Genomic DNA, 14,496 nt, shown 5'->3' on the forward strand with positions numbered 1-14,496 from the left:
TATAACATTGAATGTTAAAAAAAGTAAAAAAAATATTTTTAGGAGCAAAACATTAAATTTGTTTTAGATTTTTTTTATATTAAACACTGGAATGTCTGCATTCTTGCTCTTTATGACATCAAGAAGGAATTTACCCTTAAGAACTACACTTAAACTAAACCTTGGTGTGATATGATTATTGCCTGGGTACTGAATGCCAGGGCATGTATTTATTTTTTTTTTTTAGTAAATTAATTTAGAATAGCCATATTTAATGGTTTAAGCCTGCATAGTTCCACACAGAGCAAAACATTATTTCCTACCTAGTAATTTCGATTAATTTAGGCATTTGTGACTGTGGAGGAACTTGTGGAGGCACTAATGTGATAGATGCAGTGGGAGGTGGAGCCCTTTGTTAACAAGTTTGTGGTCCTTATTTTATTCCTGCTGATTTTACTGCGTGTTTTTTTACTTTTAGAATCATAGATTTCTGTCTAATTGCCCTGCTGGCTTATGCAGTGTACCAGGGGTCTGAAAGAGTCTGCTAATATGATACACTTTAAATAGTCAGGATCTGCATTAGAAAATAAATTATTGTAAATGAAATCTGTTTTGGAACATTAGTGTGCAGTGGTTGGGTGCTGGTCAGGTTAATTATGTTGTGTCTCATGCCTAACCATGCCTTTTAATAACATATTCACTGAATTTCAGCACCATTGCCACTCTGCACCCAAGTATTGGTTATCATGACCCCTTTATGTGGATTCTTCCTTTCATTTGTCCAGTGTTTGGACAATTAAGACCTCTGATTCCTAACATATGGATGATAAGTGCTGACTAAGATGTAGTATATGCCAGGTGAAGCCTGTCAGTATAGGTCTGTGTAGCATGGGCAAAAACACTAGTCTCATTACTGCAGGCTGACTCACCAGGCCCGTGTGCACCTTGACCCTGTTGCTTTGCCATCCTGAGACGTGCGACACACAGGCACGCTCATTAAAAGTAGTTAAAAATAGCCTGTCAGGGCTGGACTGAGAGGAAGTATATTTGCACTCGAGCAGCAGTGAATCATTGCTTCCATATTATCCTATTGTCTTCTCCTTCACGCTCTTCTCTTTCCATCTCCTCCCGCCTTCTTCATTGATGTAGCTAATTATGGTGGCACTAAAAATGGAAGCTAAAGGGACAGGAAAAGATGCCAGTACTAGAATGGAATGCTTATTTTTATTTTTATTTATTTTTTTTTATAATTGTCCGAAATTTCAATGCTGTATAAAATGTAGATTTACTGAACAATTTCCTACAGTCTATACTGACTTTCAATTATTGTAAAGTTTTACTATAGCAGTCTGTGTTTTCTGCTTTGTTTGTTAGTTTTAATAGACATTTGTGAGACACAGGAGATATGAGATCAAAAGACCATGCTGGGAGAAGATGGCTGCAATTTTGTGACTAGTAATAAAAGCATCGTAATAGAGATTGTGCTCGAATTAGAAAATATGCTTCTTTCATCTTTGGCCTTTGAAACTTGAAATGCGTCAAGAGTGTATAAAAGATCACATCTCTTTATTGATCCATAAAAGTTTGACTTGAATCTTTTTCCTGTTTTCCTATAGAATGGAGAATGTTTGTCACTGGTCTGTGATTGGTAGAGTGATCTGAGCTTTAAAATGTAGATAGATTATTGAATACATTTAAAAGATTTAGCTAGAAATATCACTGTATCGCATTCATGTCACAGGGGCATTAAACAGGTCCAAATATTTTTGCCCATACAGTGTATACACACCAGGGTAGATCACTAACAATTTCTTACAACATCTCCTCGCCAGTGTTAAAGTGACTTAATCAAGCCAACAGTTCATGTGAGTTGTCTGCAGAGCAGAGTGTCAAAGCACAGCACGACATGTGTCTCATGACATGGAGTGTTGCTTCCGAGGTCTTTGTGTTGCAGGTAATGCATGTGTCAATCACTGCAGCTCAGACAACTTTATTCAAGCTTTATTCCGTCTATGCTTCACCTGACAGTGTGTCAGAGATAATTCAGGCGGCAGGGCTTGGAAAACTGTTTCGCTAATATGTCAGTATATAAGCAGGGAACAGCTTTCCGTATTCAAAGTTCAGTTTATGCAGCTACTTCGGTTGATATTCTGATAATAACTGCCGAGTTAGTGTCTGGAAAACTGGCATAAAAAAGAAAAAGACAATTTGATAAAAAGAAATGTATAAAACAAGAACAAAGTAAATATCTAGCAGTTTAGCATAATGCAGATTATATTGCGTTGCATGAATAGATTTAGTTACAATAACACAATAATCACAGTGAATGCAGTTCAGTTTAACTACAAGGCATTTTTTCTTGTGATTCAGCTACTTATAAAATAGTACATCCTACAATATATATATATATTTATAATTATAAGCTGCTAGGATTCTGACCAATACCGAGTCTGGTGAGTGTATTTCTGCGGGTTTGGCGTCATTGCTTTGGCTCCTTATCAGGTTTTGGAATGATTATTTCATTCTTATGCTGACCTATAAGGGCCTACATAATATACATAGTGCCTCATTACTTGACACAACTTTTAACTGTTTACACTCCAAAGTGTGATTGTCTGATTCTGGTCTTTTAGTTGTACCTACTACCCATTTACGTTCTATTGGTTCACCAAAACTTTGGAATTCTCACCCCATTAAAATTGGACAGGCTAAATCTTTTAGTGTTTTTAAATTTGCTCATAAAACTTACTTTCTCAGAATAGCTTTCAGGTGATTTTATGTTGTGATGTATCTGTGGTGTTTATTTTATTTATTTATTAATTAAAATTTTTTAAAAATAAATTTTTATTTTTTATTTTTATGCTTGAAACGCACTTCGAAATGTAACTTTTAAAGGCACTATATAAAACAAAGATTATTACAATTATTAGTATTTATTATTATTATTACATACTGTATTTTTGTTTCATTGTTCTTGTTCATTGACAGTTAATTATATACAACTTAATGATGCTAATTTATCAATGTTACTTGGATGGTTCCGTCTTGTGTAAACAAAATGTGGGGGATGAACTTCCCCTGTGTGTCTGAACAGCTTTAAACATGGGTGAAGACTAGCACTTCCCAGTTTTTTTTATGTATTTAGTATCGATGTATTAATTGATAGAGACTTTTGTAAAGCACTTTTGTGTGTCGCTCTGAGTAAGGCCGCCTGCACAATGTCGCAAATATAAATGACCAAGCACTTATTGTCTGATCCCTTAATAGCTCACTGTAAATTGAGTCAAAGTCTGATCCCTATTGTGACACCAAACTGTGTCCCTTGAATGGCATTTGATAGTACAGTAAGTCCCCGACTTACGAACGAGTATTAAGTACTATGATTTAACAAGTTATTATTCATAATAAATCATAGTACTTTCGATACATAAAAAAAGATTGAGAGCATTTTTAATTTTACTTAAGTGAAGGTTTAAAGGGAGCATTTTAACTTTTACTGGAGTAATATTTTACCTAGTGTATCTTTACTTTAACTAAAGTGTATGGTTTGTGTACTTTGTCCACCACTAGTAATATGACCCATTTCTGGGTGTTATAATACCATGTGTAACAAAGATACATTTAAAGTATCATCCTAGTAGATGTTTATTCAAGTAGAGGAATTAAGCCAGCAGTGATTGGGAAATCTTTACTGCATTCCAAGTAAATGGCTTTGTTTTAATGACTTCTGTGTCAATATTATCAGTTTTTGTATTTATAGTTAAATTACCTATAACAGTGCACTATGGTGCAGCAGCTGTCAGTTTAACCCTTCACCACTTTCCCTAAAGTCTAGTGCAACCGTCCATTATCCTCATGCTCATTCCAGCCAAGAGCCAATTGTGAAACATTTACAATACCTTCTGTAAACTCAATACTGAGCACAGTGTGCCTATAGAGTTTTATTGCATGCCATAATTTGTGGTTATTAGCCCTTTGGAAGTAGATGTTTATTCGCCTCCAGTCTCCAAGCCCTGCTTATGTTCTAAGACCAGCTTGGTTTATGATTATAAGATGGCATGGGCTTTAATGCACTTAACAGCATATGGTAAATCTTACCATGTGAATGATCAATGTCAAAGGAACAAGATTCAAGCTTGCCCTAGCTGTGAAACTTCTCTGGTAATAGCGTTTCCCAAGAAAACGCACAGAAAGCCTTTATTTAAATACTGTACAGTGATACATTGCCTTGACATTTAAAAGAAGAGAAACATATTGCCTCCTTAGCACAAGTGCATGTTGACAGGCCCATTGTGCATTTAATATCATGCAGGACGCTATACTTTTCATATAGTTCCAGCTACACTTTCATCCCAACTGGACTGTATTGCTATTCTTTTGCTTTTTTTTTCTTTTCCTTTTTTAGAGCAATTCTGTATAGCGATCGCAAGCTCAAATCAAAAAAGGGTGAGCTCAGGAAAAAATTCTGCAGATACGCTAACACACGATAGCATTGCTGCGGAAAAAAAGAACAAAGTGGTCCCTTGCCGATAAAATAGACATCTGTTTGCTTCTTTTTTCTTATCGTGCCGAAACTTTATTTTCCCTCCTAAATAGCTGACTCCTTACCTGCTCAATGATGCAAGTTTGAAGAGTTTTCTACCTGCCCACCTATCCCTCCTCTGCATCCTCAAGTAGGGACAGTTTTTGAGAAAAAGGAACAGATAGACATCCAGTGGGTGAGAGGACTTCCACAAGAAAACTGGAGAGACAGTACAATAATACGATGTGTTGTGAATTCACATATAGTTTCTATGCAGTTCTACCACACCAGGGTATCTCACTTAAGCTTAAATATTTTGTATAGTTTTTTTTGTCTTGTTTTAAATAGCATTGTTTTATAATGATTATATCAGTCTCCATATTTCAAGAATCAGGTTTGAATGGAAGAATGTTGGGTCTTAAATGCCCTCTCCATTGGATTGCGATCTCTTTAAAGTGGACTCTCGGTAAAGTGGTAACCTTGTTATGAATTACTGGAAGAGGTCTGGTCTACTCATGGTTATAAATGATATGCAAATTATATTTAAATCATGATATGCAGGTTTTGGGTCCATGTGGCTTGCAGAAGTATTTAACCCCCACCTTCTATTCCTGAAAGTGCCGAGTTTAATAGAGTACATCATTAAGACAAAGGAACTATTAAAACAAGTTCAGGACAAAGTTCTAGAAAACTCAGGATTTGGTTATATAAATAAATTTTACCAAACATTTAGAGCACCATTCATCTATTACTAAAAATATCTAAATATATGATAAAAGCTTGCCTTCATTTAAATTATACCTTCCAGAGCAGCAATCGAGGAGCCTAAGGAAAAATCTCAAGAGAACAGTTTGTTGGGTAATAAGCAGTCTTAGGTTTGTGGTAAGGGCTAAAAATGCCAAACACGGTGTCATCCAGGCAGAACATTTTAACCATACTCATTAAATCTGTGAATTTTATATGGCTTGACATGTTTCCATAAAGCCCAGCTTATGTGGAGTGCTTTGGATGTGTGTTCCCAACAGCTTCTGCTATCAGAGCTGTGTCTCTCACTCTAGTTTTTTCTTTTTTTTTTCCATGTCATGCTTAAATGGTGTCACCCAGACCCCTGCAACTTCATCATTATTATGTTAACAGCTTTTTTTTTGTTTGTTTTAAAGTTCAGTTTGTCATGTTGTGTACATTTGCAATTTATGGACAATTTAGTCATCTTGCTATGTCACTGTTTCTGACACCATAGCAAGTTTAATGAGCAACGTTAATGAGCAACATCAATCCCCCCTGCCTTTCTCAAAAATCATCATTTAGGCAGATTAGCGGCAAGCTATTTTTATGTCCTAAGCAACACAATTGGCCTTATCAAGCTAATAAAAAAAAGTTATAAGAGGTCTGGATTCAGTTCATTCAATACAATAGAAGTAATGTCAAGGACCAGTTTCAGCAGCAAATGACAGTCTATAAATTGTTAGAGTAAGTCTATTTATGCCTACATTTATAGTGTTTTTTCACTTAGTTACATGGTAGACCTTTTAATTATTGTCTTTATTTGAAAAACTTTATGAAAACTGGAAAATTCTTGGCCTTTTTCTCTTCCCAATGAGCTTGTGAGTCAGCACTGGTTACATGGTAATGCACCTTTGGCTTCTCTAGAGGAACATTTGGGGTTAAAGCTATCCATGAAATCTGCCAAATTCCTAATGATTTAGATTTTATTACATTACGCAGTTGTTTTTGTAGGAGCCTTAGGGCTTCACTTGCATTTAAGCTCTTGCTGCCACATTTCTGTGATGACTGCATGTGGGAGAGGGGTTGTAATGACTTAATTTATTTTGCATTACACTTTTGCTCCACGGGTGAATTATACAATTAGTCTTAACTGGGTTTTATGCATGCAATATTCCCGAGAATTAGATTTTCAGTCAAAGATTGACATATGGACCTCTTTGCTTTTGACCAACTTTTGGCACTCCTAATGTGGTACAGTCCACGGTACAAAGAAATGGGATTTATTTTAATGAAGGAATTGAATCTGTTAGAAGGTGCTTATGCATAATTTATCTGAAAGCTGTGTTCGTAGATTACTAATAAATGTCGGGGTTTTTTAAGATTGTTTTTTAAAATTTTTCCTTTTTTTCTCTGTGTAGACCAATGATGCCTTGGGTAATACATGGAACTGGATGTACTTCATCCCCCTCATAATCATCGGCTCCTTCTTTATGCTTAACCTGGTTTTGGGTGTCTTATCGGGGTAAGACAGGTTTCAACACTCATCCTTTTTCTTCTTCCTTTATTTCTTTTTTCCCTCTATTTCTGAAGGTTTTTTGTATGTGCTTAAGTTACAGTGCAGTGGCTACAGTGCGGTCCTAAGGCATAGTTTACAAAGTGTAAATATTGCAAAATCTAGCTTATTGCCAATAAGTTTGCAGAAAAAAGTAGAAAGTCTGCAATAAGAAAATAAACAGAGAAGATCAGATTTCATTGTGCAATCCAACTAAGAGGACTAACAAAACTTGTAGTGTTGTTTAACACTAGTAGTTAAAGGTAAGGTGAATGTCATCCTAAGAATAAATAAATTAATCAGAATAGATTTTAGTGCAATATATGAACACCTAGTTTTTTTGTTTTAAGCATTTTGTAATCACATGCATGTTCTTTTTGTTTATATGCAACAATCTAGTTACGTAAAAGACAAAAAACCCAAGAATTGGACACAAAATATCTGGCAATTTCTGTGCACATTTTTGTCTATACCAGAAGATGTAAGACTGTCAACAGGAGCGAAGATTTTAGACTGCCTTTTCCCCCACAGTCAAACATGGAGGGGGACGCTTAATAGTTTGAGGTTGTTTTAGAGACTTAATCAGGGTGAAAGGAAAAACTGTACCAACATGACTATAATTCCATACTTCAGTGCCATACATGTCACTGTGGCTAATTGGAACCAAAATCATATTGAACTGGATCACAAGGCCAGAAGGAACTAGCAAATAACTAAGTATTTCAGCTGAATGTTTGGAGAAACAAACTGTCCAGATGACCAGAGTGTGTATGCTAATGGAGGATTTTTCATTGAAAGCAATACAATGTAACATACACACACAATATATACTGTATATATACTGCAATTGTTTTTGGTCAAAGTTAATCATCATAGCATTAATTAGCCTCGTTGGTTGCATATAAACAAATGTAACATCTATGTGTATCTCAAAAATGATAAAAGTCTAGTTTTAGTCCAGTCCTTATCCTAATCTTTTAATCTGATATCGTCATTCTATATCTTCCAATTGCAGCTTTCTGATTCTTCTCGCCATTTGTAACACTTCCAATCTCTCTAATCAGGAACGAATTACAAATTACTTGATTACCTTCATACATGAAAAGTTTAGTTCTTATTCCACATGTGAGAAAGTAGAACCCTGTGGCAGACACAACAGGTTTTAGAAGTTGAAAACTTAAAAACGAATGATGAGAACATAAAGCGTGGTACACAACAAGCTGATGGTCACCCGTCAGGGAATGTCGGGGGTGGATTAAATGTTTTTAGTATTGGTCGGCTTTAGTTTATTTTCTGCAGAGTTGGCTCTGGTCAGATGCCATAAGCTGTTTCTCGGCTGATTCTGCATGTCGAATGAGCGGTGGAGCTCGATGGCGAAAAAGAAAATTCGATTGGATTAGCGAATAAGCACACCAAAAAATAAACGGACCATGTTTGTTGTTAATCTTGCTCTTGTCTTTGCAACTTTGAAACGCTGCTTGCTTTAAATATTTACAGTTCTAGCTTTTCCGGTTTTCCTGTTTGGATGCCGAATACAGTCTACTGCCACCTGCAGGTATGAGAGAGTTATGTTCTCTCTTGCAAGCGTACAATGTACGCACACGGTTTGGTGTCTCGAATGCGCCTGCCTAATAATCGGCTTAATTTGCAGCACAATTAGCCGATGCTAATTAATAAAAAAATTGCAAAAAATGTGCCGGTTTGATCAGCTAAACTCTACATCACATGATGTAAAACAGAAGAAGGTCTTCACTGAGGTACAAGATAAAGAATTTATGGCTGTACAACCCAGAAATCTTTGAAGAGAGTGAGTTTCACTTTCACAAGTTACAGATCACACCTCCAGTTATCCATCTGACCACTCCTCTAGCTGTCCACAAGACCACTACTGAAATTTTCCACCTGACTGCTCCTCCAGCCACCCACTGGTCCACAACTCTAGCTACCCGCTCGGCCACTTCTCTAGGTGCCCATCAGGCTATCGCCTTATCAAGCTATGCTGAAGAATTGGTCCACTTAAGGTGACCCTTAAAAAAAGCTGTACAAGGAAAATTCCTGCAACAGGAATTACAGACACCCATGCATGTTAGCTATTTAGATCTATGATGATGCTGATGTAACACACACACACAAATAGTGTTACATTTGTACATTTTATTCAGCTTTGTAACACACACAAACACACCTCAGTTAAACTGAAAGTCCGTGTTGAATAAAAACTTTCAAATCCATTTTTTTGTCATAATTCTATTTTATTTGTTACATATCACCCCGGTGGATATAATGATGTTACATATCACCCCAGGTTCTGTTACCACCTACCCGGACCGTGGGGTAAATTGTAGCATTTTATTCTGCATATTTTAAAACTAAACTATGCATTTTCCATTTGTGCTGCAAAGATACCAGGCATGTCTTTTAATAGCAGACACTTTTAAATAGTTTGAATTGCATTTTGAATACAGTGGCTTAAAAAAACGGCAAGATGCAGACAGAAGTGTAAAAATTTTTACAACTATCCCCTGTCTCCCCTATTTTGTTACTCTGCATGTTAAAATATTTTTGAGATGGCTTTTACAACAACTGGGGACCAATACCAAGATTCCCCAGTACACAACGGAATTTCAGTCTCTTTCCACTTCGGAATGAAATTCTCCTCTCTGTTTTTAAACACCATCTCCTTTACCTTCTCCAACAAATGCTTGATTTGAGGTTCATCTTTAGAGTTAGCATTTTCTAGCACCTGACATCTGCTCTCAATTTTTTGTAGAAGGGTATTCCTTCACACTTGATATATAACATTGTGTCTTGTTTGATCGGTTTTACCAATTTCAGTGTGTGTGTGTGTGTGTGTGTGTTTTCTCAGAGAGTTTGCCAAAGAAAGAGAGCGTGTTGAGAAGAGACAGGAGTTTCTAAAGCTACGCAGGCAACAACAAATTGAAAGAGAGTTGACTGGTTACCTTGAGTGGATCTGTAAGGCAGGTATGTGATGAATATTTAAACAAAATTTTCTTATTGTAGCATACCTATATTTACATTATGAATGCAAGTTGTGCAAGAGTTACACATGATGTCAGGTCAGGTAGCTCAGTGTTTAAGGCTCTGGGTTGTTGATCAGAAAGTTAAGGGTTTCCAGCCTTGGTATTGCTAAGCTGGCACTTTTGGGAACCTTGAGCAAAGCCATGATCCCTTTGAATTCCAGAGGTGCTGTAACATGGCTGACCCTGCATTATAAGCCCAGCTTTTTACATCGCTGGGATATGTGAAAAAATAATTTCATTGTAGGGATCAATAAAGTATTCTAAAATAAATCAATAAAAAAAATAAAGGCATTTTCCAATTGCACTTGTGCATCTGGAAAAGTATTACATCCAGGGCCCCTGTTTAACAATTGACAATTAATGCCTTGCTGAAATTGATGTTTTGGTTGATAAACTCAAAACAAAGCTTTTTCAGAGGAGGTTTTGCTGGCTGAGGAGGATCAGAACGCAGAAGAGAAATCTCCACAGGATGGAGCTTGGTTCAAGAGGAAACCAAACAACCCAGGTAAAAAAGGGTGGTGTTTTTGGTGTCATATAATCTGTTGGTCTGTAAAGTTATTTGTGCTAAAAACATAAGATGAAGACTGGAATTGAACAAATCAAATGAAATGGGGTTTAGAGAGTTCAGCTAATGCACGTTTCTCCACAAGTAAAACTTTTAAAGTGAAATATTAACCACGCTTGACTTCTGTCTATTTTGTCTGTTCAGAATTCTTATCTTCATTGTCCTTTGCGAAATGTTAGCTCTTAAAATAATCCCTCAACCTCCTATTCTGGAAGAAAGCCTTTCTCATTCTTGTAAAGATGCTTCACAAACCCCATTTTCTTACTTTTCGCTGTGGTTTCACTCTCCAGCCCATCCAGTGACATGCTTAACTTTCTGCTCTCAGTAGTTTATCAAGGCCCATAATCTCTATCAATTACGCCTGCTGTGGATGCCAGAAGTAATTATAGGGATTAAGACAACAGGGTTAATTGGATTAGCATGACACAGACACAGACACACACACACACACACACACACACACACACACACACACACACCCACACCTCAGGGGAGTGCAGTTTAGGGATGTTTCTCTAATGCTTACCAACCTCACATAAAGGTGCCGTAATTAGAAATATATACTTACATATGCAGGGTTTTATCTTTTACCCCCTCAAGAGACAAAAAGCAATACAATACAAATCTTTAATGTACTGCAGACCATTAGTGCCTCAGCATCCACTTTCCAGGCCGTGATGGACAACATGATTGACAGGCTCTATACAAAGATTTAAATAAGAACTAGTCAGAGATAAGAGAGAGAGTGAAGAAGAGAGTGAGAGAGAAGCACATAGGAGGAAGGTAAAATCACAGCCTTGGGATTAGTGCTTAGTCATGCATGCGTGTTACTTTAGATCTCCTGAGAGATAATGACTGATGACTCACAGTGAAATATGGCTTACAGCATGCACACATCTATTTCTGTAGTAGGGGTATAATGCACTGACACTATCAGTATGAGGATCATTATCTGTACATGGATTCGAATGCCATGTGGGTGTGGCCCCATTCAGAAACAGTTTTTTTTTATTATTAAATTCTGGCTTGAACAGTTCTTCAGTCTCAAATTTATGATTCAAGTTTATATTTAGTGTCAACTACAGATAGAGTAAAGTTTTCTTTTTTTCTCTCTTGTGTGTCCATTGCTGTGTGTAGTGCTGAAAAGAGCCAAAGTCAAAAAGGGGAAGAATGACCTCATCAGTGCCGAGGAGGGTGAGGAACACTTCACAGACATTTCCTCAGTTGGTAAGGCTTGAAGTTGTCTCACTGCCATAATTCATAATAATGGGGATCACTAGACTTCATTTATTATCAAAATGGGAATTTCTCGGATACGTACTGTATCCAAAGTGAAATAAGTGATAGCATGTTTGCACTATTCTTAACATCACCATAGCAACCTAATTAAATATAGTGGAGCTTGAACATATTGAAGATGATGTATTTTTTGTATGATGGCACATTGGTAAGTGTGAATTACAGCTCGAGGTTCCTGCCGGACCTTGGGTTACCGTGTCATTAGATTGGAGGCTGGATTGGATGCAGTTGCAGCTGAGTGAGATTTTAATGAAAGGCAGGCAGACCAATTTAAAAACATTAGGCAGGATCAAGGTCAGATGCGACAAAAAAATAAAAATAGTAACCCGGCTGTGTCAAAACACAAAAAGACAAAATAGTTTAACAAAACCTGGACCACTGAAGACAGAAATAGAAGGTTTAATCAAGTCTGAAGCTACAGAGAATTTAAGTTTTTACTTCTTGTGTGTGAAAGTTCAATATATAGTGCTGGAGTTGATCAGTGGCATGTGTGCATGGTACACGTGCTAAGGTGCATGTGTAGTCCGTGGTGGCCATGTTTTTTAAGGCCGGTGATAAGGTGGTGATCTGAAACAGGTGGAATGTTCCACTCATGTTCTTATAGGTTTCTTTACTGTTCTCTGGTTTCCTTTAACCTTCAAAAAACATGACAATAAATGGCTTGTCCTAAAATTGTTCTTAGTTGCCTGTTTTTTAGTATTTAAATAAGTGATGCTTCAAGGATCACAAAAACATAACTCTGATATTAAATTTAAAAATAAAAGAATATTAAAAATAATTTCAATCAGTCAAGGATCTTCGATTAAAGATGCTATATGCCTATTTGTTGCATAGTGCTAAGTGCATCCAAAGTGGAGCCATTAGTGGAATTTACTTTGTATTGGTCCTTCCGTGATATAACGCTTCAATCTGAAACCATTTGCTTCAGCCTGGGGCTACTCTATCAAGAGCTCCATGTCAGACTTAAGACTCTTATGTTAATTCTCCAATCTCTGTTCTTTATTATAGTTTACTTTTTGTGGTCACGGGTGGGACTTGAATCAGCGAAACCCCTCCACATTGCAATTTCTGCTCAGACTTGGGCTATGATTGGCGTCAAGCTCCTGGAACACTCATCATTTTACCCTAGAAAATGACCAATTATACATTCTCTGTATAAATAACTAATAAGAAAAGCTGATTCAATAGCAATATTTTTCTTTATAAATAATTAATTCATAAGAAAATGAATTCCAGGATGTAGCATGAAATGTGTGACGAAACAGACTCCCTATTCTCTACAAAATGTGAAATGCCTTGTGAAATGTAAAATAGTATCTTGTATTCATTAGTCTAGAGCAAAGGTGCCTGAACTGTTTTCTTTGAAGGGCCAAAAAATCTATCTTGATTAAGGGCTGTGGACTGAAAATAATTGTGGCATTCTACCCCTCATTTATGATTTCATATTTAAAAATAAAGAGAAATTATTAACCTTATGCAGTTTTATTCACTGAAACTTATAGTACAGTGAGAATCCACTTTCTTGAACAATAGAGTTCTATATCTAATACAGCTATTCATTGTCTTTTAATGAGGAACATAAGGCTCTTTAATAAAAAAAATAGTTTTTTCAAATGGCATTTTTACTTTTTTTTTCTTCTCATGTATGGCATGGGTTTCCGATTTAAAGGTCACCACGGTCCAGCTTTGGCCCACAGGCCATAGTTTGGGCATCTCTGGTCTAGAGGAATTCAATTAACAATTTTTAAGGACCAGTTACATGAAAATGTTTTGTGGAGTAGCTATAGTATTTCATAATCATAAATAAGACAATTAAATGCATCTTTTTTATTATTGTTTTATAATTTTTTTTGGTTTTAGGCTTTGCAACTTTTACCAACGTGACATAAGTCTATAAAACTAGCTAAATGATTTGAATAAATACATGTGATTGGATAAAGTAGTACATAGTATTTTCCACGAAAGCTGCACTGGTTCGTGTTTAGAAAACAAAACGTGTTAACTATATTTAGTTTCAGTTTGCTCTCCTGAAGTACCACGCTGATGGCTTTGGATATGTAAATGCCACGTAACATGGCAGGAAGTAGATGCAAGTGCAGATTATATATTATTATGCTGCAATTTAACAAACTAATGACATGGCAACAAAACACAAAATTACGGAATACATGAACAAAACACCTGAATTTGGACATAAACCCAAACAAGGACAAATAAAGGGCGACAAACGTAACACAGTGAGTGGCATTTACTTACAAAGAACATATTTACATTCAATCACCACATTATCTGTGTAAAGCTGCTTTGAGACAATGTTCATTGTTAAAAGCGCTATACAAATAAAAATGAATTGAATTGAATTGAATTAAGTTTGAGGCTGTATTCAAGTGCTCGTGAGCTGTGACTAGAATTCAGGTGTGAAATCATGTGACATGCAGTGGCTTATGGGAAACATAGTCCAGTGTCCCTTTTTCATATGTTGACTCTAGAACTTTCCATCAAACATATGGTGCACAAGCTACTGTTCATCTGTGTATATTTATTTTTCATTGATCTTTTGATAGTAAAGTCATGAGGTACTGTACATGTGCACTATTATTATTTAATATCTGCCCTTTAATTATAATATTTAATAAAGCGCTTTAACTCTTTGTATCTGTTACATCAAAAACATATTATTCATTTATTCATTCATTAAAATGTAGCATTTTCAATCTATTTAACACCAGGTGGAAGGAAAATCAGAGAATTTTAAGGACACCTATATATACACATAAGAAACAGAATATCCACAATAACTCAGGAATTGAAA

The 14,496-nt window shown here is 36.2% G+C and overlaps 1 protein-coding gene across 1 annotated transcript in view; it reads left to right on the forward strand.

The window, feature by feature from the left end:
* Positions 1 to 14,496, forward strand: part of cacna1bb (calcium channel, voltage-dependent, N type, alpha 1B subunit, b) — a 125,330-nt gene that overhangs the window by 58,792 nt on the left and 52,042 nt on the right. Inside the window, exons 8-11 of the mRNA XM_046867729.1 lie at positions 6,646 to 6,749; positions 9,646 to 9,761; positions 10,236 to 10,325; positions 11,523 to 11,612. Of these exons, the coding sequence (XP_046723685.1) occupies positions 6,646 to 6,749; positions 9,646 to 9,761; positions 10,236 to 10,325; positions 11,523 to 11,612 (400 nt within the window). The remainder of the gene's footprint in view (positions 1 to 6,645; positions 6,750 to 9,645; positions 9,762 to 10,235; positions 10,326 to 11,522; positions 11,613 to 14,496) is intronic.

Source organism: Silurus meridionalis, chromosome 15 (assembly GCF_014805685.1).
Source record: "Silurus meridionalis isolate SWU-2019-XX chromosome 15, ASM1480568v1, whole genome shotgun sequence".
NCBI classification, from domain to species: domain Eukaryota; kingdom Metazoa; phylum Chordata; class Actinopteri; order Siluriformes; family Siluridae; genus Silurus; species Silurus meridionalis.